This window comes from Cyrtonyx montezumae, unplaced genomic scaffold (assembly GCF_038088225.1).
Source record: "Cyrtonyx montezumae isolate F1298 unplaced genomic scaffold, pur_monq_1.0 scaffold_16, whole genome shotgun sequence".
In the NCBI taxonomy this organism is placed as follows: Eukaryota; Metazoa; Chordata; class Aves; order Galliformes; family Odontophoridae; genus Cyrtonyx; species Cyrtonyx montezumae.
In genome coordinates this window covers 5,848,801-5,871,147 of record NW_027071892.1, presented here as the reverse complement: position 1 = coordinate 5,871,147, position 22,347 = coordinate 5,848,801, and the positions used below count along the sequence as shown (strand labels likewise).

General features: G+C 55.6%; 1 protein-coding gene across 1 annotated transcript; it reads left to right on the top strand.

The window, feature by feature from the left end:
* Window positions 1-858: 858 nt before the first annotated feature.
* PPL (periplakin) lies at window positions 859-21,563 on the top strand. Its single transcript, XM_065732530.1, has 22 exons — window positions 859-986; window positions 6,599-6,698; window positions 6,885-7,039; window positions 7,411-7,531; window positions 8,060-8,185; window positions 8,428-8,469; window positions 8,551-8,712; window positions 9,323-9,430; window positions 9,615-9,710; window positions 10,926-11,048; window positions 11,735-11,881; window positions 12,370-12,521; window positions 12,791-12,888; window positions 13,438-13,595; window positions 14,341-14,519; window positions 14,672-14,810; window positions 15,354-15,547; window positions 16,165-16,315; window positions 16,612-16,695; window positions 17,108-17,224; window positions 17,906-17,998; window positions 18,630-21,563. Exons 1-22 carry the CDS (start codon window positions 925-927, stop codon window positions 21,312-21,314), a joined length of 5,292 nt encoding a protein of 1,763 aa, XP_065588602.1. The 5' UTR covers window positions 859-924; the 3' UTR covers window positions 21,315-21,563.
* Window positions 21,564-22,347: the final 784 nt, after the last annotated feature.

Below are 22,347 nucleotides of genomic sequence, written 5' to 3'. Positions count from 1 at the left end.
CTACCCCCCCTCTGGGGGAATAATTTCCCACTAACATCTGACCTAAATTTCCCCTGTTTTAATTTAAAGGCATTCCCCCTCATCCTATCAGTATGAGACCGTGTAAAAAGCTGCTCCCCTTCCCGTCCATAACCCCGTTTAAGAACTGAATGGCAGCAATGAGGTCTCCCCAGAGCCCTCTCTTCTCCAGGCTGCACACCCCCAGTTCCTCAGCCTGTCTCCACAGCAGAGGTGCTCCGACCTCTGAGCATCCTCATGCCCTCCTCTGGCCCTACTCCAGCAGCTCCCATCCTTCCTGTGCTGAGGCCCCTGGCCTGGATGCAGTGCTGCAGGTGGGGGCTCCCGAGGGCAGAGCAGAGGGGGACGATCACTGCTATGGGAATAGCTGAGAGCTGCGGGCATTGAGCCTGGGGGAGGCAAGGCTCCGAGGAGGCCCTGCAGCAGTGCCTATAAAGGTATATAGGAAGGGACCCTGTGTCAGGGGGTGTAGGGACAGGGCAAGGAGGAACGGATTTAAACTCAAAGAGGAGAGGTTTAGGTTGGACGTGAGGAGGAAGGCAGCGAGGCGCTGGCACTGCTGCACTGAGCTGTGGGTGCCCCATCCCTGGAGGTGCCCACGGCCACGGGCGGGGCTTTGTGGACCGGGTCTACAGGACGCGTCACCACCTACAGCACCAGGTGGGCTGCGATCGCCTTCCCCTCACCCCGCAGCACCCACCCAGCATCACAGGAGCAGAGGGGAACCCCCTCCCGGCCCCTCCCCTCCCAGCCCCGGCCCCGCTCCCCGGGAGGGCAGAGGCAGCCGCAGCCCCGTCCCCGCCTCCCTCCCTGGGCCCGGCCCCGCCGCCGCCGATCCCGGCTCAGAGGGCTCCCGGCGGCAGCGGGGGAAGAGCAGGAGGAGAGCGGGCGGCGGCCGGGGACGCGATGCACTCGCTCTTCAGGAAGCGCAACAAAGGGAAATACAGCCCCTCGGCGCAGAAGAAGAGGTGAGTGCCCCCGCAGAGGGCTGCGGGACCGAGAGCTCAGCCCCAGACCCCGGAGGGGGAGAAGGGGACTTCTGACGGTGGTCCTACCCAACCCGGTGCTGCAGCTTATGGGGCCGCCCCGAGCACCCCCAGCTGCGAGCGCCCCAAGATGCGGGCACCCCGTGGTGTAGGCAGCCCCAGGTTGGGGTACCCCCCCCCCAGGTGTGAGCACCCCCCAGTCCCAGCCCCAGGGCAGGGGATGGCATTTCGTGGCCGAACGCGGCCGTGCAGCGCCGTGGGCAGATGCCTTCCCCATCCCAGCGTGTGCCAGGTGAGATCCCGGAGCAGAACTTGGGGCGAAGACTTCAGCCTAAGGATCGATTAGTCCCTCTATTCTCTCTCTCTTTTCTTTTCTTTTTTTTTTCCCTTCTCAACTCTGTCGGTGTGAGAGCGTGCTTCAGTTGTCTTGGTTATAAAACAAGAGCAGCGAAGGTGCCCATGGGACAGACGTGGTTAAAATGGAAATCAATGGGGAATTCCCCTCCGAGGAGGTGCGGCCGCGCTCTGGGCTGCGTACTGCGGGCAGAGGGGACGTGTCCCCAACGCGCTTTGTGCTGGGGTCCTTTTAGAAGGATCCCTTCTCTTTGGTCGCTGCTTTTAGGAGGGGGAACCCTGGAGGGGATGCTGCTGTCTCGGTCCAAGAGCGCCGTGGGGGCTTTGGGTGCTGCTGGGCTCCCCCTGCCTGGGGCCAGGAGGGCTGGCAGGAGGAGATGGGGTGGCTCTGAGCCCCCCCTCCGGACCCAGCCTTAGAGGTCCCATTACCAAAGGAAGGTGCCAACACCTTGTTGTGGGGCTCAGCACCCTGGAGGCTGCAAGCCATGCTGATCCCTTATTTTTAGGCTGGATTGTGCTGGAGCCACGGTGCTATTCCCCCCCCAACCCCATTTCAGGTGCAGCCAAGGAGGGGGGGGGGGGGGGGGGGCTGTGCCCATTAGCCCCAGTTTGTTCATTCCTGCGTTGGGGTTTACAAACAGCTGCGAATGCAGGGAACACTCCCACTGTGGGGAAACTTCCCCACGACCGGGATGGGGACGCCGGCGCTCAACCGGTTGAACCACTCATGGGAGAGAAGGCAGTGGGAGACTGCAGGCAGCCGCCCCGTCCTCCGCTCCGGGCAGTGCCAGGCTCCCCGCCAGCACGGGAGGGACTGAGCAGTGCTGCTAACATCAGCCCAGCACCGGGCTGTGGGCAGGAACGGGGGTCTCCAAGCAGTGGGAGCTCCTTGAGGCCTCGTGCTGAGCTTTGGAGAAGCGGTGATGCCGGGCTGAGGGGGCTCAGTGCCATGGTGCCGTGCCGACCGAGGCTTTGGCAGCACCACGGTGACATGGCACCAACCCAGTACTGGTTTGGCGAGTGCAAGGTTGTGCTGGAGCCGTGCCCAGGAGTGCTGCAGAGGGAGGAGATCGCTGCCCAGGCCGCCTGGGGAGCAGCGGGTCACGTCCTGCGGTGGTTCACAGCCCGGCCAGGAGCTGCTCCCCCTGTGCCTGTGTCAAATCTTGTGGAGCTGCAAGGTGGAGCACGTATGGCATGGCAGGACCTTGGTGTGCCGGCCTCAGCAGCACCCATTGCTCCTGGAGCACATCTACTCCTCCCAGCTCCGAGCACCCGTGGCACTTCCACTTGCAGGCACAGCTCCGTGACTTCACCTTCCTGGTGCACAAGGGTACAGGACCAGGGCTCATTCTGCAGGAATGTCCCTATCTCCTCTTCGTCCCTCCAAAAAGAGAGCAGGGGCAAAGGCACATGGGCCCTGGCTGCCTTGGGAAAGCTCCAGCCCGGCTGCCGGGGCTGGGTGTGCCAGGAGAGGCATTGCTGGGGGTGCAGCATGTGTATGTTTATATTTTTATACTTATTTATATATATTTATGTATACATTAGAATATTTTTCCGGGTATGCAGTAAAGCTGGGAAGAGCCCAGTGCTGTGACCACACAGTGGTGCCAAAGAAAGTGGTGCCATCCCAGGAAGGCAGAGTCATATAGGGGATGTCATATAGGGGAACATCCCAAATCCTCCCTCGCTCCCTTTCCCACACCCCAAAACCAGGAGATGGGTTTCTCTGCTTTGCAAAAGGGGTTCAGGAGGTGAACAATGCAGAACAGTCTGATCCTGGAGAGGCAACTGTGGGACATCACCCATGGAGATGATGGCCCTGGAGGCTCAGCAGTGTCCCCAAAGGGGGTCCCCACCCCAGAGACCCCCACACCCCCAGCTCAGCCCGGCCTCTGGGACTGGAGCTGGAGGCTCGGGTGGGGGGGACCTGGCTGTGGGGCTGGCACCCATTACCAGAGGCTGTTTTGCAGGGCTGGAGTCAGCAGGACTGAATAGACAACCGGTGAGTCAGGGCTCTGCTCTGTATTTATAGTGCAGCGAGCCTCGCCATCGCCTGCCCTATTTTCGCTTTAATTTCCATGCACATTACAATAATATATCACCATTAATACAGGGGAAGATAAACACAACTGAAACAAGCCGGGCTGAGCCTGGCAGCCTGCTGGCCAGCTACACCCCAGTGCTGCTCCTGACTTCGGAGCTAGATTTTGGCCTCCCACAAATGGGGGGCACGTTAGCTGTAGCCTGGCCCTCTGCTCTGCCCTCTGCTCATGCTGTTATATGGCACAGAGGCACTGAGGTAGGAGTGCTGTGCATAGGACGGTTGCTTCCTAGAAGAGCTGGGATGCAGAATGGCTCCTGGCATACAGGTCCTGCTCACAGGGGATGAGCTCTGCTCCATGTGAGCACTCCCTTGTTTAAGGGGTGTGGGTGACATCTCCTCCTCATTTGAAAAAGAGAATGCTTGGAGAGGTCCCAGGGACTGTGCACCACTGCTGGCTGCAGTCCTGCCCTCATCCCACACACCCACACCTCTGGGGCGTTTGCTCCAAGGAGTGTTATCAGCAAAGGCATGGGCAGATAGGAAGAGAGAGGAAAACAGAGGGGTCACATCACTGCAAGGTGAAAAATATGGCACAAGTCAGAGAGCTGAGCGGGTGCATGGTGCGAGGGTCAGACATGCTGGCCTGGGTGGGGCGGTCCAGGTGGAAGGCTGGTTTCTAATTCAGATCTCTTCACATCACCCCATGGGTCTGAAAAGCTGGGAAGAGGGGGTTCCCTCCTGCTGAGGGATGCTCAGTGCCCTGCAGCATCTCGGGGCTCTTCATGCTGGCGGTGCCGGGAAACGCCCGAGCGTTGCCAGCTCTCGGCAAAGCTGGAGCTGTCCCAGGCACGGTGAGCCAGGGCAAAAGCATCTCCTCTCCCTGAAGAGCAGAGAGCGGCTCCAAAGCTTTGAGCAACAGCCAGTCAACCACGGAGCAGCTGCCTCCTCCCTGCTCCCCAACTGGGAAAAGCCGGAGCAAACCCTCCCCGTGTGCTGGCATCGGCAGTGATCCTCTGCTCCAGAACAGAAACAGAGCTATTGTCAAACACTGCTTGTCACGAACATTATCATTTTTTTCCTTCATGATCAGAAAACTCCATGGAAATGTTCAAATTCTTCAGCAATGGAAAAGCCTTTCTTTTTTTTTTCCAGGGATTTTTTTTCTTTCTCTCTTTTTTCTTTTCCCCCCATTTTAAAACAAAGCCCTCTCTATCTGGGCTTCGCCTCACCCTTCCCTCTGCAGGCTCCTTGCCACGGCCGTGCCCTGAACATTTGGGTCCTCACTCAGGAGTGGGCTGTGTTTCCCATCCCAAAACCCCATCTGTGCCAACATCAGACATCTCCCTCTTCACACTCAGGCAGCAGAGCGATGCCCGCATCCCACTGGCATGTTTCCTTGCTGCTGGCCAGCAATGCTGAGCCCCTCTGCCTTTCTTCTTCCCTGCCAGCCTGGTTCAAGCACTGTATTGGAGTGGTAATTTCAGGAGGATTGGGCAAACCTTTTTGGCACAGGAGAATGGAGTGCTCCCATCCCATTCCACATGTAAGGACAGCACCGTGTGCTCTCCAGGTCCTGATGTCACAGAGAGATGGGCTTTCCTGGTGCAGATTCCCTCAAGCAAGCAAAGTGACCAGCTTGGAAAGCTCCATCTGAAACACTGTGGATCCCAAGCTGAATTTTATTTCCCCTGTACAATCCGGAAGCTTCTACGACATGATCAAAAGTGGAACTCAAAAAGCACCTTCTGTCTTTTGGGCTGGCTTTTCTATCTGTGCTACAGATCCCCAGAGTCTCATCCCTGGGACGTGGCCGGGCAGCATGGGACAGGCAGGCAGCAGGATGCTCAGCCCTGCAGAGCACTGATGGACACAGACACTGATGACACAGTGTCTATATAAAGAAAACTCAAATCCTGCCTGCTGCACTGGAGCCTCTCGGGGAAGCACAGTGCTGCCGGTGTATGGGGCAGGGCTTGAGGAGCAATGAGCCCGGAGCTTTTTGTTGTATTGAAGGAGGTGACACATGTGACCTGTTCTGAAACTCAGTACCAGTGGCAGGAGCTTGGCCAGACCCAGCTGGCTGAGCTCCACTTCCCCAGCACTGTGTTGGGAAGGCAGTGAGCCACGAGCATGAGCCCCACCCCGAGGACCATGCATTGCTTCCAGTGGGAACAGCTGTCACTCCCACTCACTGCATCCCCTCACCAGGGTGCCTGTGTCCCCAGTAGGGGACTGCTGTGGTTTCCCCATTGAAGCCAGGATGCTGCAACTCACCATATAGAGCTGCTGACACCTGGACTCCAGTCCACACCTTGTGCAGGAGACACAGGGCATGCCAAGCTGCAGCTCTAACGGGGATCGGCATTTCCATGGGCCGTATAACAATTAATTCTGTCTCCACGTGATGAGATCATTAAGGCTTGTTATCTCCACCTGTTAAATGATTGGGATTAGAGTGAGCCAAGGTTCAGCCCTCATGGCATAGCGGGGCTGCAGTCCCAGCAGGACCAGCTCTGGGCTCTGCAAGTATTTGCAGTGTCAGTGCTGGGGGGGGATGCAGCCCTGAGCTCTGCCCATGGGGAGCAGGGCTGGCCAGAGCCACGCATCCCCCTGGCACACTGCAGCCAAAGCAACAGAGAATATGAAATGTTTAAAATAGGCATGGAGATGCAGAAGCTGTGGCACAGGGTGTTCTGGGCATTAATAGAAGCGTTGGCACCGGTTCAGCCGTCCCTGCTGGGAACATTTGGCTGACCCCATGCAATTCCTTGCTGATGCAAAGCAAAGCAGACAGCCGGGTCTGCAAGGAGAGGCTCGCACCCTGAGCACATAGAGAAGGGAAGGAGAAATCCCACCTAGCACGGATGTGCTGTCCCATCGCCTTTTACTTGCTCTAAATGGTGCACAGCTTCCTGCAGAGCAGGTACCTTTGGAGGGAGGCAGAGCAACTGTGTCACAGCCGTGGCATCGCTCCCATCGAGAAGTCCCTGGCCACCACCCCCACGCTGGCAGCACGGCCGCGTGTTTTGGAAAGTGTTAGAAAGGCAGCAGTGAGTCACACACAGCTGCAAGGCCTGGCGGGCTCGGCTGGCCCCCAGCCATGTGGTGGGGCCACAGAGTGCCAAAAAGAGCCCCCTGGGGCTGCGACCCCTCTGCATGGGCACCCACGGGGTGATGAGCTCCTCTCTCTCCCCAGCATCTCCAGCAAAGAGCTGAGCGAGGTCATCGAGCGCCTGCAGAAAAATGCCGACCAAGTGGAGAAGAACATTGTGGAGACTGACTCCCGAATGCAGAATGTGAGTATGAGCTGTGGCCCCACACGTGCCAGCCTTCCCCAGGGCTGGGAAAGGGGACCACAATGTGCTCCCACCTCCAGCCAACCTGCACTTGGCTGCTGCATGGGACCTCATCCAGCCCCCACCCTGGGATGGATGCTGTTTCTTTGCCCTTTGTGATCATTTCTCCCCACTCTGCCCACCCAGGACTTGCACAAGATCAAGGCATGCCAGCTAGCACAGTACAAGGAGCTGACGGCTCGGAAGCTGACGGAGTCGGACAAGCTGCTCTATGTGCTGGATGGGGATGCAGCTGTTGCCAGGCACATGAAGCACCCCCAGGGGGACATGATCACTGAAGAGTGAGTACCGTGGGATGGGACGGCCTTCTCCAGGTCAGAGCCCCCCGTGCACAACCCACAGGCATACACTGAGCACATCACCTACCAATAGCCCCGTATAAAGCCCTGCAAAGCATTGTGGGGCAATCATTATCTGCCCCCCAGCCTGAGCTAGAGGATGTGCAGTGCAGCCTTGGTGCATGGCAGCCTCTGCCCTCCAATGCCCAGCTCACTGCTCAGTGCAGCCACCTGCCCTGGATGCATGGCTGAGGTCCCTGTGGGCAGTCTGGTCATCACAAGGGGACTGGGAGGGGAGAACTGCAGCAGCTGCTAATGGCCAGGCTGCTCTGTACCCACACCCTGCATCCCTCCTCATCTTTCCTTTTCCGCAGCATCCGGCAACTGAAGGAGCGAGTAGCAAACCTACGTGTGAAACATGACCAGATCTACAACTTCCCCCTGCAGCACATCGAGCCCCAGGTCAACTGGTGCACGGTGATCGAGGAGAAACAGGTATCAAGGGGACAGCCCCCCTGGGAACACCTGGGCTGAGAGAGGAGTGGCTCCTGGGTGAGCTCTGGCAAACCTCTGCTGCTTTGCTTATCCAAGGATGGAGACCACACTCTCTCCCCTCTCCACGTGCTGCTCTAACAGTGCAAAAGCTTCCCCTGACACCCAGCCCTTTGCTTCTCATCCTCTTACCACATGCTGCTGGTTCTCTGTAAACGCCCTGCAGTTATGGGATGGCCACTGCCAAGTCCCCCCAGTGCTGAGCAAGCCTCAGCCCCTCCCCAACCTCACCACCCCCATTCTCTGCATGCTTTGGTCCATGGCACATAGGGGATCCGTGCTGCATCAGCTCCTCATCTCAGATTCCCAAATCCCCCTTTTATTGCGGTGCTGCACAGCCCACGAGAGCCTCCACATGCCCCAGCAATAGCCCCAGAGCCTGCCCAGCCCAGCTCCACATCCAGCTCCTGTGGCCAAGAGGAGCTGCCTGGGTCCTGGCCTGCTGCTGACCCCATATCTCATGTATCGCAGGACGCGCTGTGTGGCAAGGGCTTTGGGACCGACCTGCCGCTGGTCAACAGCCAAGTAGAAGAGCACAACATCTTCCACAATGAGGTCATGGCCATCGGCCCACACATCACCAAGGAAGGCAACAAGGTCAGCTCTCCCTCCCCCTATCCCGTTGGAACAGGGACACGGTGCCCAGGGGGAACACAGGCAGCTCCCAAGCCTGGCTCAGGCTGGGTGGGTGCCCAGACCCACTCAGTCTTGGAGCTGAGCCTCCTACATCACCTCTGCCTTAATGAGAAAGCCAACCCCACAAAAGCCCTTTTCAGCCCCGTTCAAACTTCCTCTCTCTGCAAACACCCCCCCAACCACCTTTCTTCTCCCACTCCCAGGAATACACGAGCGACCTCCAAGCCAAGTACCAGAAGCTGCTGGTAAGGAGACCTGCGGGGTGCGGGGCTGGGGTGGGGCAAGGAGAGGAGCACGGGGCTGAGCTCTCCCTCTCACCCTGCCAGGCCAGCTCGCAGCAGCGGCAGCAGGACCTGAACTCGCTGCAGGACTACATGCAGCGCTGCACCAACAAGCTCTACTGGCTGGATCAGCAGGCAAAGGACCGCACGCACTACGACTGGAGCGACCACAACCTGGACTACCCCAGCCGGCGCCGCCAGTACGAGGTGGGTGAGCTCGCACCGGTCCCTTCTGCCTCAGTTTCCCCACTCCATCATTAAGTGCTTTGAGCTGACTGAATGGAAACGTTAATCGCAGGGACCACAGAATGGTTTGGGTTGGGAGGGATCCTACAGTCCAATGGTCCCGATGTGCTGTGGGCTCACAGAGCAGGCTGCCCAGGGCCCATCTGCAGCCTCAGGCACCTCCAGGGATGGGGCACCCACAGCTCTCTGGGCAGCAGGGCCACCCTCTGAATGAAGAATTTCCTCCTAACATCTAATTCTCTTAGTTTAAAACTTCCCCCTTGCCATGTCTCTACACCCTGTGGTAGAGTCCCTCCCCAGCTTTCCTGCAGCTCCTTCAGGCACTGGATGGCTTCTCTGAGGTCTCCTGGAGCCTTCTCCAGGCTGCACAACCTCACCTCCTGCCAGAAATAAAGCCAAGAGGAGAGCTGCCAGGTTGCTTGCTCTCCTCGCCCTTATCTCAGGATTAGCTTGGTGAGAATCCCACCTTCAGCAGCATCTGCAAGGAAAAAAAGCTGCAGTGGGGGAACACAGCACTTTCAGTATCTCCTTCTCCTCGGGTGGGGGTCAGCAGCTTGCTTCTGTCCATTAGAACTTCATCCACCGCAAGCTGGAGGAGAAGGAGGAGGCCATCAACAAGCTGCATGCAGATGGAGACCAACTGCTGGCCCAGAACCATCCTGGGAAGAATGCCATCGAGGTGAGCATCGGTGCCGTGCTCAGCCCCCATCGTGGGGAGCTGCAGCCACCACGAGGCCGCCCCTCAGCCTCCTCTGCTCGGGGCTGAACCCACAGCCCTTCCCCATCTCCCAGCTCTGCTTTGGGTGCTGCTCAGGATGGGGCTGCCACCTCAGCCTGGGCACTGACACCACGCCGTGTTACAGGCACACATTGAGGCGGTCCACGCCGACTGGAAGGAGTATCTCAACTTCCTGATCTGCGAGGAGAGCCACCTCAAGTTCATGGAGGACTTCCACAAGGTACTGGACCCCCGGGGCTGGGCCTTAGGAAATGAAGCTGGGACCCTTTAAGGGCATCTGGTCCCACCCCTCTGCAGGGACAGGGACACCCACAGCTCCATCAGTGCTCAGAGCCCACCCAGCCTGAGCTCGGGTGTGTGCAGGGATGGGACACCACTGTCCCTCTAGGCAGGCTGTGCTGATGCTTCACCACCCTTGTTGGAGGAAACTTCTTTATAGCCTGTCTAGATCTCCCCCTTTTTGGTTTCAAACCATTTCCCCTTGTCCTGTCCCAGCTGTCCCTGGTAAAGACTGCATCCCCCTCTTTCCATGAGCCCCCTTTAGCTACAGAAGGGCTGCTCTCCACTCCCCCACAGCCCTCTTTTCCATGCTGCACAGCCCCATCTCTCAGCCCATCCCACAGGAGAGGCATTCCATCCCTCAGATCATTTTAGTGGCCCTAAAAAACATCTTCTCCGATGCTCCAGCACCTCTGCTTGGTGTCAGCACCCTCACACACAGCAGAGGACCCTGCTCTGCTGGGACTGGCAGCGGGGCTCCTGCCACCCCTTTGTCCCCCCTTTACCACCTCATCCCCCGAAGAAGCCTCACATCATGCAGCAGAAGCTTCCCACCATAGCAGCACAGGTGTGAGTGGGACACCGCACCTGCAGCGCTGTGCTGGCTGCGGCTGCAGGGAGCCCGAGCTGAGCGCTGCAGACAGATGTCTGCCTGATAAATTGCATCTGGCAGCCGGGGAGGCTCTGCAGGGAGCAGGTCGGGCCGGATTCCTCTCCCACAGCCTGGGCGTGTTGAGGACGTGACGAGGCTCCTGCCAAGGGGGAAGCACGCTGCCCAGCCCCGGCACTGCCTCCCGTGGGTGCCTGCTCGGTTCCTGCCCAAATAACTGCCCCGTGGGGCAGCTCGTGTGGGGAAGGGCTGGGCTCTGCCCACTCCTCCTCGTTGGCAGTGGGGAGGAGCACGTGGCATGATGCTGCCCACATGAAACCTGAATCCAAGGTGAGGAGGGCTGGGAAACGTGGATTGAAGACCACACGATGAGCTGGCCCGTTCTTTCTCTCCCAGCTTTCTTTCCCTGGCTCCACTCTTAGGAATAGCAATCCCTCCTCGTCCTCTTCTATATATTTCTGAGGTCTCAGCCACCCATGGCACCTTGCAGGGTCTGTTCCTGCTGCAAGAGCCCCCTCCCCCATGAGAGCTTCTGCCTTTCTGCAGTTTCAGAAGGACGCGAAGGATGCCCAGCAGCTCTTGAAGAAAGTCGATACGGACCTGGACCAAAAATACAGCCCAGAGTTCAAGGACAGATATCAGCTGGAGTCACTGCTCAGGGAGCTGGATGTGAGTAGTGGGGGATCAGAGCATCTCCGTGACACCACAGTGCCGTCCCCGCAGGGATGGGCACCCAGCCCTGCTCACTGGCCATGCTGCTGCCTCCCTTCCCCCTGCTCTTCCTCTGCCTTGAGCTGGGAATGCCTCTCCCACAGCAATGTAATTGCTCACTGGGCTGGCTTTCATTTGTTCTCTCATTGAGCCGGTGTTCATAAAGGGTAGGAGCATAATCAGACGTGCTGCCAGAGGAGGCGGTGGAGCAAGCTGTGCTGGAGCCTGGCTGTGTCCTGAGCATGATGCAGCACTGCTTAGTGCACAGATAGCTCTGCCCAGTGGGTGCCCCTCCTCCCATCAGTTCCACCCCAGTAACCAAGACGCTCACCTGCATGGACACAATGCACGCAGAGCTTTGCAAGGGGCTAATTAGAGCTAATTGCTGGTTATGCCAGCACCACCATGCTCTGTGGGCTGTGCACCAGGCACAGTGACCCCCCTCTTCAGCCTGGTTGCAGGAACAGGCAGGAGAACGTGAGAGCACTCAGTACAGGATCCCAGTGGCTGCAGAGCCACTGTAGTGCAAGCTAAGGAAGCTGAGGGTTCCGCGGGTGGGTATGAACTCTTCCCAGCTTCGAGGGTGCAGGAGCACATCCCTCTCCCTCCTTGCCACGTTTCTTTGCTCATTTCCCCCGTGCTAGGACCAAGAGAAGGCCCTGGAGAAGTACGATGCTGTGGTTCGGTCACTGCAGGAGCGCAGCCAGCACATCCTGCCCCTGCGGTACCGCCGGCTGCCACCACCACAGCCCATCCCCGTGGAGGCCCTGTGCGAGTACGAGGGCGAGCAGGTAACGGCCCCATGGCGGGGGCAGAGGACAGAGGTGACACCAGCACCAGGGACAGGGTGAGGGTGACAGGCGAGCAGGTTGTGTGGGGCAGGTATAGGGGAAACGTGGCCTCCGAGGGCCCTGTAGGCACAGTGCTCGTTGCACGCCCTCCGTGATGTTATGTCGCAGTGCTGAGTTGAGCTGAGCTGGTGACTACATTCCAGGCACAGCTCTGACCACTGCAACTCCCAGCACCGTCATGGCAGTGGGGTCTGGGCACGTTCACAGCCCCAGCAGCAGGGTGCTGGCCCTGCAGGAGGGATGGGAGGGCAGTAAGGGGACAAACACACCGAGTGCCACGTGGGAGCAGTGTGGGCTGACACTGAAGGATCCGTAGTAGGCTCAGGAAACGCTACCTCTGCTCCGTGCCCCTGCTGCAGTGGCTGCAGGGAGTGAGCACATGAATGCAAGGGGTTCATCCTGACCTGCTGCTGGTTCCTGGTCCCCAGGGTCAGATAACCCGAGGAGCCCACTACACCCTGCAGAAGAACAGTGGAGACATCTGGGAAGTGATGGACAGCGCTGGAGGTGCCATCAGTGCCCCGGGTGTCTGCTTCATGGTCCCCCCTCCAGATGCAGAGGCAATAGGACTGGCAGACCAGTAAGTGCAGTACCTCAGCACCAGACCCTCCCCCTGCCACCCCTCCAGCCAAGTTCCCCTCCTCTGGAGATCTTCAAGTAGGGGGAGGGCTCCCAGGATGAAGCACCTCTCCCGCTGCACCCCACAGGGGGAAACTGCTCTGCCCCCTTACGAGCATGGCTGAGGGTGCAGAGAACCCCCCCAGCTGGGCTTCTCCCTGCTTTCACAGCCCAGATGAGCGCTGAAGCGGGGGCAGCTCTTACCTTGTCCTCTTGCTGTCCCTTCTGCAGGATTGCCGATAGCTACGTGGCTGTGAAGGAGAAGACATCCAACTGCAAGAATGTCCTCCAGCAGCGCTATGAGGGGCTGAAGGCCGACAGCATCGGAGGTGAGGCTCTGCCAGGACAGCTCTTTCCCTTACACTGTAACAGTGCCTTGAGCTCAGAGGTGGCTCTGCTTTGTCCCCCACAACCATGCCATCCTGCACCACTCCTGTCCTCCTGCCCAGGAGATGAATGGTGGAACACAGTGCACAGACACCACTTGGAATCATAAAATCGTGGGCAGTTCTCTTTTGAGATCACCGAGTCCAACCTACAAAGTCCCATCACTGAATCATGTCCCTTAGTGCCACATCCACGTATCTCAAACTCCTGCATGGATGGGGACTCCCGCACTGCCCTGGCCAGATGCCTGAGACACACTGCCTTTGGTTCTTGCTGGTGGCCAAAGTGGTGGGCTGCTGCTTTGTTGCAGTGAGAGGACATCACTGACATCTTCTCATCTCTTAAGGGTCCTGGGTGCAGTGCTGGGACATGCATAGGGCTGGAGCAAGCAGGTTGTGGTTACGGCAGGTGGAGAGCAGAGGGGGGATGTGGGTTTCATGTTCAGTAGTGGGACTGAGATTGCTCTAACCTGCTCCCCTCTCCTTCCGCAGATGCCGCATCAGTTCAGGGCCGCCAGCTTTTGGCAGGGCTGGAGAAGGTGCACAGTGACCTGGACAAGTTGGAGAAAGCAATAACAGCCAACCTCCGTCCACCACTGGAGCAGAGTCGGGCTGTGCAAGACAGCACCGAGCGCTCCAAGGACCTGAAGGTATGGGGCTATAGGAGCAGGTACGTGGTGCTGCACAGGGACCGTGCTCCCAAGGCTGGGGTCCTCCCAAGGGGTCTTTAATGTGGTTCTTGGTGTGCTGTGTCCTGTAAGTGCTCCCAGAGCCTGGGGATGTGTGGGCATGGAGCAACGGTACCACCAGCCAAACAAAAATAACAGTCCAGGGCACAACTTCTCCTTGTGTACAACTCAGCATCTGCTCCGCTAGGCTCCAGTGCTGCAACACCCTGCTCCCTTCCTCTCCTTCTGACCCCTAATTAACCCAGGCTCCATGCCACAAACCTCCCTTGTTTCAGGAGGAAATCCACCTCCTGGCTATGTTACCTGCCAAGGGCTGTGTCAAAATCCAAGTGCTACCACAAGTGGAAGCAAATTGCTCCAGCTGTCTGCAGCGCTTTGATGTCCAGGCAAGAAGTCAGCCTTCAGGCTGCAGAGCCCAGTGGTCCAGATGAGCTCAGCACGTTTCCAACAGAGCTAGAGCTGCTGTGAACCAGTCCCTCCCCAGACAGAGCTTACTTGCTAAGGGCTATCTAGCCTGCTCTGACAGAGCTGGATATGAGGCTGGATGGAGAAAATATCCTCTTGTTCCCTCTAGGGCTGAAAGGCACCTGCTACTAAGCACACACCTCAGCCCTGCCCTCCCCTCTTGCACCACACGGCCACAGGACAGCCAGTTTTTCCCATGGCCACAAGGTTTGGTTGCTACAAAGGTTTTTTCCTACCACAGAACATCACTAATGAAGTCCGTCGCATTGAACCGGAGAAAATGAGGAAGATCCAGGACTGCGAGGCCTTCATCGAGTCCGTGCCCAACACCGGCAGTGCTACCTTAGTCAAGAACAAAGTGGAGAACACCAGCAAGAAGTATGACCGCGTGGTCCAGCTGCTTAGTGCTGCCCAGGAGAAGTAAGTTGTGGTTTGAGCCCAGCAGAACGTTGGGTCCTGCAGTAGATGGACTCGGTGGTGATGGGTTGATGGTTGGACTTGATCTTAGATGCCTTTTCTAAGCTTTACGGGTCTATGATTCAACATACGTCCTTCCCCTTGCACCCATGTAGAGTCGAGGTGGCCACACACCTCGAGAAGAGCCTCCAGCAAGGCCGAGACCTGCTGTCCACATACGAGAACAAACTGGTCACAGATGACACCGTACCGGAGGACTTGCGGGTCATAGATCGTAAGAAAGAAGAGCTGCTGGTGAGTGCTTCCTGCAGCCAGTTTTCTACCCTATTGACATGCGTCACATGCAGAACCACTTCCCAAGTGCTGTGGCAGTTGCTGTCCAAGCCCCAAACTTGAATTGGTGGTAAAGGGATGACTGCCCCAGCTGGGACCATTTTAACTGTGCCTGAGGAAGGCAGTCCCTCCTCGGGCTTCCTGCAGAGCTAGCTCATGCATACAGTCATCTGGGAAGAGCAGTTCAGATGCCTTATACAGGAAAGACATGGAGCTGTCAAGGTGCTGGGAATGGTTATCTGTAGGAAAACTTCCCAGCCTTGCAGGAGCTGATGCACTGAGCATTTTGCACGTAGGACACACTCGCTTCTAAAAGAGGCAGTGAGAGTTAACATTTCACCCTGCATGCCCACCAGGTGGCTCTACTTTTGGTTCAGCTCTAACTTGCTTTGCTCCAGAACTCAGCAACACCTGCAGCACCAGCACAGGAGCTGGAGCAGGTGGGGATCAGTGACAAAAGCCTGGCACACGTGCAGCCCTGAAGTATCTCTCTCTCTTCCACAGGCCATGGGCTCTGAGCTCCAATCCAAAAGGTTCTTGCTCAATGAGGCGGAGCAGAACTTGCTGAGGACAAAGAGCTGCTCCAACACCCTGGCCAGCAAGTTCCAGGAGCACTGCCCGGACATCGAGCGGCAGGAAGCCGAGCTCTACAAGCTCAACCAGCGCTTCAACAACCTCAGCAAGCAAATCGACCACAGGTGAGGCTCTGGAACTGCACCTAGCTGGAACTGGACCAGCCTGGGATATTTACAGTAGGGCAGGAACTGCTCTGAAAGTGGAAGAGGCACAGTGCTGTCTAGGAATGGGCAGTTGCAGAACGGCTTCCAGGGAGCGCCAAGGAGGAAGCGATAGGTGTTCCTGGCACGCACTGGCTGGGTAGGTCTGGGCAGCCTCCAGGATTAAGTGTTCTTGCTTCAGAGATGGGGACTTTGGCAAGAGCGACTGCTCTGGCAGTAGGTGAGATAAGATTATATGAGCTGTCATCCACCCACATCCACATCTCTCTCTGCCTGGATCACAGCACATCTTGTGCCTTCTTATCCCACATAAGGCTTACACCCAGCATTCAGCATCCTCCGTGTTCTCCCTGCAGTCTCCCTGTGACTCATTTCTCCTGCAGTTTCTGCTTACTCTCATGCCAACTGGGTGGCACCAATTCCTGCAGAAGAGCACCTGCAGGGAGGGGGATGGAGAACAGCTCCACCTCAAATCCATGTCTTTGGGGAACTGGGAAGGGGAAGCAGGAGCCAATGAAGAGGTGCTTTTAGAGGACAATACTTGACTCAGTGTCAGCATGTTCTCCATTTCCCTACAGAACACAGACCCTGCAGAAAGCAAAGAGTGCCTATTCCAACTATCGCACAAACTATGACAAAATCAACCAGTTCCTCTGCAACATACCCAACTATGAGCCACAGGAGACAGACAACATCCAGCAAGTGGAAGCAAAGCTGAAGAACCAAGCGGTAATTCTTCCTGAGAGCCTTGGGCTGCTTGGAGGAGGGGAAAAGGACCACAAAGAGGTCATTAGTGGAGTCAAACAGCTCCTGCACATAAAATGGAAAAACATACAGGCTTAGCAGCTTCACTTTTTTCCACTACAAGGTCCTACACTCTTACTTGTGATGTGCTTGTAAATAGCAGGGCTCCGCTAGGAGGTTGCAATTCTCAGAGTTCTAACTTCAATGACAACCCTCCCAAAAGGCAAATGAAGGCTTTGGGCTTCTGCATGCCCTCTGATGTGCATCTTTCTTTGTTCCAGGCGCTCCTTGGTGACATTGCAAGCAAAGAACAGGAGGTGCAGAAGGTCTCCGCCACAGCTCAGCAGTACCAGCAGGCAGTGAAGGTAAGGGCTGCAATTCTGCCAGCGGGAGAACCCTTCACATCCTCCTGAAACCTGTCTATTAAAGGCTGAAGAAGCCTAGTGCCCTTGCTCAAACAGCTGTGGAGCTAAACTCAGGTGATGTCTGCTCCAACATTGACATCACTTGGCCATTAGCCAGGATTTCCTGCTCGGGAAAGGAGGTTTCCACTCCATGCTTGGTACTGGTGAGGTGACTGGGTGAGTCTGGGCATACTGCTGCGGTCACCGGGCTGTAGGACAGGCAGAACCTGCCCAAGGGCCCTCAGGGTGACCCACAGGTCTCACCAACCTCATCAGCTTGCCCAAAACGTGGCCAAGGGAAGAAGTCGTGAGAGTCAGTGCTTGGGAGGGAGACCCAGGGATCTCACATCTTCCTCCTGGGAACTTCTTGCAGGACTACGAACTGGAAGCTGAGAAGCTACGGTCCATCCTCGACCTCGAGAACGGACGCAATGGGTACATGAGCAAGAAGCCCAGGCTGCAGTCTCCAGCTGCGAAAGTGAAAGAGGAGGTAAACAAGCAGTACCTCTACAGAGAGCTAAAGCAGCTCACAGCCTATGGGACCAACAGGGATTCATGCAAACAAGCATTTGATGGTCAGCAGCCTCAGCCCCACAGTAGGCTGCAAGGGAAGGCAGAAGAACAAGGAGGAATGATGGCCATCATTCTGAGGCCATCCATTCTTGGAGCAGGGATGGCCAAAAAGAGGGAGGAAAAACACCAGAGCTGTCACTTCTTTCTCAAAGGAGAAAGGAAAAAAAATACAAACCAAAATCCTGAAAACTTCTTCTCTCAAGACTTTCACACAGAGACATTAACTGCCACAGACTGCATCCTTGATAGAAGTGTTTATGGACAGAGCAGGCCACCAGCTACTTGTTTACACAGGACCTGTTTGCTTCCAACCTCAAACTCATCCTGTGTAATTGAGGTAGGCAAAGTGCTCACATAGTTCTGCCTCAGCTGTATCTCTGTTTGCAAGTCTTGAGGAGGAAGAATCCAGTTTAAGGAGGTAAAATTACACATGCCCCAAACCCATTCTTCCTGCCTTGAAGCCAGTCTGCTTGCTCTTATAGCATGGTTATAGAAAAGCACCCAGGGTTACTTCTCTAGGGCATTGCTTCTGTTTAGCAAGTCTTGACCAAGCATCCCTGGTTCCACCACCTTTGCTGAATGCTTTTTTGTCTCCTAGGAAGCCGTTCTGGCAGCCAAGTTCACCGAAGTGAATGCTGTGAATCGGCAGAGGCTGCAGAACCTGGAGTTCGCTCAGAACCTGCTGCGGCAGGTAAGCCATCACCCACACCAGCAGGCTCAGAGCTTGGCTCCTGGGGGGCAGCTCACTGCAAGCTCAAGGTCTCGGCTTAGATCCATGCATGCTGCAGGCAGGCAGCTTGACACAGCCGCAGCAGGCTGTGGCAGTTTGATTCTGAGTGAGTAGTTATGAAAATAACGCACACGCACGTGCCTTCGCTATTGCGAGCTGAACTGGAAACAGATCTAGCTAGCATTTCATGCTCCTAAACCCATTAGTCAGCAGTCACTTAAAGGAAGCGGTCTGTCTGGGATCAGGCACAAGCTCTCCGTGTTTTCCAGTTCCCACTCATCCTCGGAAGCTGTGTCATTTTTAACATTTAATATTTCTTTTTGCCTTGCTCACACCAGAACATGTGTCCCTCAGATAAAAAGCTTTGTTGGGACAGCACAAGGCATCACGGAGAGTGTTTTCCAGGCCGGGAATCCACTGAGCAGCTCAAGAAAAGCCCATTTGCAAATCTGCCCTGTTGAGTGTTTGCAATAGGCAGCCTCTATTAACCCAGACCAGCGTCCTCCTGTAGTTCTGTCACAGGAGTAAGTGGAAAATAAGCACTGGGTAAGCTCATTTGGTTATTTAACTATGCACTCTTTTTTGACAACAGCAGCCAGAGGTACAAGTGACACAAGACTTCGTCCAGACCAAAACATCTGTAAGGCCCGTGGAAGAAGTCTGGAAGCTGAAGAAAGAGCTTGAGGATGAGACTCAGCGTCGGCAACAGCTGGAAGCCGAGATCCAAGCCATCCAGAACAACATTGTCCACCTGCAAAACCAGAAGCCCCAAGAAACCGTAGTTAAGAAAGAATTGGTGAAGAAAGTGCCGGACCCGCAGCTGGAGGAGAACTTCCACAAACTGCAGCAAAGCCTGGCGGAAGAGCAGCGCAAGAACCAGGTGCTGCAGGAGGAGCTGGAGGCCCTTAAAATCAGGCTGCGTGTTTTGGAGCATGAGAAGAAGGAAGGAGGGCAGGAGTATATAGTGAAAGAGGTGCTGCGTATCGAGCAAGATAAGGCTCAAGCTGATGAAATCTTGAGGCTCAAGGAAGAGCTGGAAGAGCTCAGGAGGCAGGAAGGAACCAGAGAAAACGAGGTCAATCTTTTACGCCAGCAAATTGCTGTGCTGTCCAACGAGAAGAACAGAGAGCAGGAGAAGGTAACAGAGAAGGAGGTGCTGAAGCTGCAGAACGATCCCCAGCTGGAGATGGAATTCCGCATGTTGCAAGAGAACAAACAGAGGGAGAGTGCCCTGAGGCAGAAGCACGAGGAAGAGCTCAGCTTCCTCCAGGAGAAGCTCAAACGTCTCGAGAAGGAACGGGCCATCGCTGAGGGCAAGATTACTGTCAAGGAGGTACTGAAGGTGGAGAAAGACGTGGCCATCGAGAGAGAGGTGAATGAGCTCCGGCGCCAGTACGAGGATGAGAAATCCAAGGGGCGCTCCAATGAGCGGGAGAAGGCTGAGCTGCTCAGGAAGATCCAGCTGCTGGAGGAAGAGAACGCCAAGGTGGTCGTCCAGGAGAAGGTGCGGGAGATCGTGCGGCCAGATCCTAAGGCTGAAAATGAAGTTGCCAACCTTCGGTTGGAGCTGGTAGAGCAGGAGAGGAGATACCGGGGTGGTGACGAACAGCTGAAGAGCTGTCAGAATGAACTGGCTGCTCTGCGAAACAGAGAGCCCCTGGTAGAAGTCAAAGAAGTCATTAAGGAGGTCATTAAGTACAAGAATGATCCGGAAACTGAAAAGGAGCTGCAGCGGCTCCGCGAGGAAATCATAGAGAGGACAGGAGCAATTGAAAGAGCTGACCTTGAGATCTACCAGCTGAAACAAGAGATACAAGCTTTGAAGGATACCAAACCTCAAGTGCATATGAAGGAAGTTGTTCAAGAAATTCTGCAGTTCCGGGAAGACCCTAAGACGAGAGAGGAAGTAGAATCTCTGAGAGCGCAGCTGGCGGAGGAACAAATGAAGCACGTTGACCTGGAGAGGGAGCGTCTCCTCCAAGAAGAGAAAGTAAGACAGAAGGAGGAGGAACTTTCCCAGGTGAAGGAGAAAGTGGTCCAGCAGGAAGTAGTGAAGTACGAGCAAGATCCTGCTTTGAAAGCTGAAGTAAACTCCTTCTCGCAGAGCATTGAGAGCGAGCTGAAGCAGATAGATTCCCTCCGCGAAGAGCTCCGCAAGCTGCAGAGGAGGCGGTCTGAGCTAGAGCGCCAGCTGGAAGAATTGGAGAAGGAGAGACAGGCCCGCAGAGAGGCAGAACTGGAAGTGCAGAGGCTGAGGATTAGGTTGAATGAGTTAGAAGAGCAGGAGAGGGAAACAACAGAACGAGTAACAGTGAAACAGAAAGTGATCCTTCAGCAAGATCCCCAGCAAGAGAAGGAGCACTCCCTCCTCAAGCTGGAGCTGGAAGAAGAAAAACACCGGAGACAAGTCTTGCAAACTGAACTGGAAGCCTTGAGAAAGAAGCTTCTTTCGTTGGAGAAAATGGAGGTCAAAGAGAAAGTTGTCTTTTCAGAGAGTGTCCAAGTGGACAAAGGAGACACAGAGTATGAGATTCAGAAGCTGAAGAGCAACCTGGAGGAGGAGAGCAGGCGTAAGAGGGAGTTAGATGCAGATATTAATAGGCTTGAAACCAGGCTGTCCGAGGTGGAATTCAACAACTCTAAGTCATCGAAGGAACTAGACTTATTAAGAGAGGAAAACCACAAACTACACCTTGAAAAACAGAACCTGCTGATGGAAACAAGGAGGCTGCAGTCAGAGATTGAACTCACAGCAACAGAAGCTCGGGATTTGAGAAACATGACCCACGCGGACAGTGGGCTAAACCTAGACTCCAGATTCCAAGCTCTGGAAAGGGAGTTAGATGATCTGAAGCAGTTATCTAGAGAAAAAGATGCAGAGATTGAGCAACTCCAGAATCGCCTCAAGACAGTGGCGATCAAGAGGGAGCAAAGAGAGAACCACCTGAGGCGCTCCATTGTGGTTATCGATCCAGACACAGGCAAGGAGATGTCTCCAGAGGAAGCTCACGTGCTTGGCCTCATCGAATGGAGCCTGTTCGTCAAGCTGAAGAGCCAGGAATGTGACTGGGAAGAGATCTCAATCAAGGGGCCCAATGGGGAGTCATCCGTGATCCTCGACAGGAAATCCGGCAGAGAGTTCTCAATCGAAGATGCCCTGAAGAGCGGCAGACTAAGCATGGCCCAGTACAACAGTTACCTCAACAAGCAGATGTCGATCCAGGAGCTGGCAGTCTTGGTGTCCGGAAGCGATTACCCAATGCTCCCTCCACTTTAGAACCTTTTCTTAAAGGCAGCAAGTCAGAGCTGCACCACTTGTTAAGACGATCACTGCAAATCCTCGCCCTCCTTTGCGCCTTCCCAAATGCTAGAGCCTCTGTCCAGCCGCGCTATGAAGCCGCACTGCTTGCTGTCATACACTGCGGGAAAGCACCACCACTAGTGGAAAATAACCTTTGTCAAGGCTACAACTAGACCTCCTCTCCCTCTTCAGCCCTACCGAACCACTCAACAACAACAACAAAAACACAGCAAGGTGACAAGCCAAAAAAAAGCGAAGTGCCTGAAGTCCAAAAGACTCAGCCAAACCTGCAGTTAAACAGCCACAAAGTCAGAAAAGTAAATGACTAAATAAATAAATAAAGCCATATACGGCAGACATTGGAGAGACCGAAGGGGGAGATGAAGATGACTCTGGCTCTGGGCTGACCAGCGAGAGCTGCATGCTCAGCTGCGTGTTGGTAGGCCATGCAGTTTCACTGCAGACAACTAAAAGATGGGATTATCCTCGGAGAAAGCCAGCTCCGTAAGCAAAAGGCGTCAGGTACACCTCACGTCCGTATCAGCACTTAAAACCTGACCTTTATGCTCACTGGCGTGCTGATGCTGCTGGGCAAGAGCAAAACGAAGCACAGTCATTTGATGGTGTCAGCCCTAGATCCAGGAGGAGCATTCCTGTACCGTGGAGTTCACCAAGAAGAACGTGAAGAGCCGGTGGCAGCGCCGGACACAAGATGCTAGCGTAAAGCATGCAACTGTAACCAAAGCAGAGTGCCTTCAAAACAGTTAGCTTACCTCGTGGCTGAAAGCCATCTGTGCTGGTATCTTATCAAATAGAGTTACACGTTTCACTTACCTGCGTATGGGAACGGGAAATAGAGGGGAATTCTATTTATAGTATGAAATAAAAAAAACATGCAGTGGTTCCAATCAGATGTTTGTTTTCCTTTGTTGCTTACGGTGGTCTCTCGGTCTTTGGCTTGACAGGAAGATGCCAGTTTGAAGTTGAAAGTAAATAAACAGGGCTGGTT

What these genes read in the sequence shown, in the direction of transcription:
- PPL (XM_065732530.1), top strand. Translation starts at nt 925, where the DNA reads ATGCACTCGCTCTTCAGGAAGCGCAACAAAGGGAAATACAGCCCCTCG. An exon ending in GGGGACATGATCACTGAAGA is followed by an intron (nt 7,040 to 7,410) that starts GTGAGTACCGTG and finishes CCTTTTCCGCAG; the next exon opens with CATCCGGCAACTGAAGGAGC. An exon ending in AGCAAGCAAATCGACCACAG is followed by an intron (nt 15,548 to 16,164) that starts GTGAGGCTCTGG and finishes ATTTCCCTACAG; the next exon opens with AACACAGACCCTGCAGAAAG.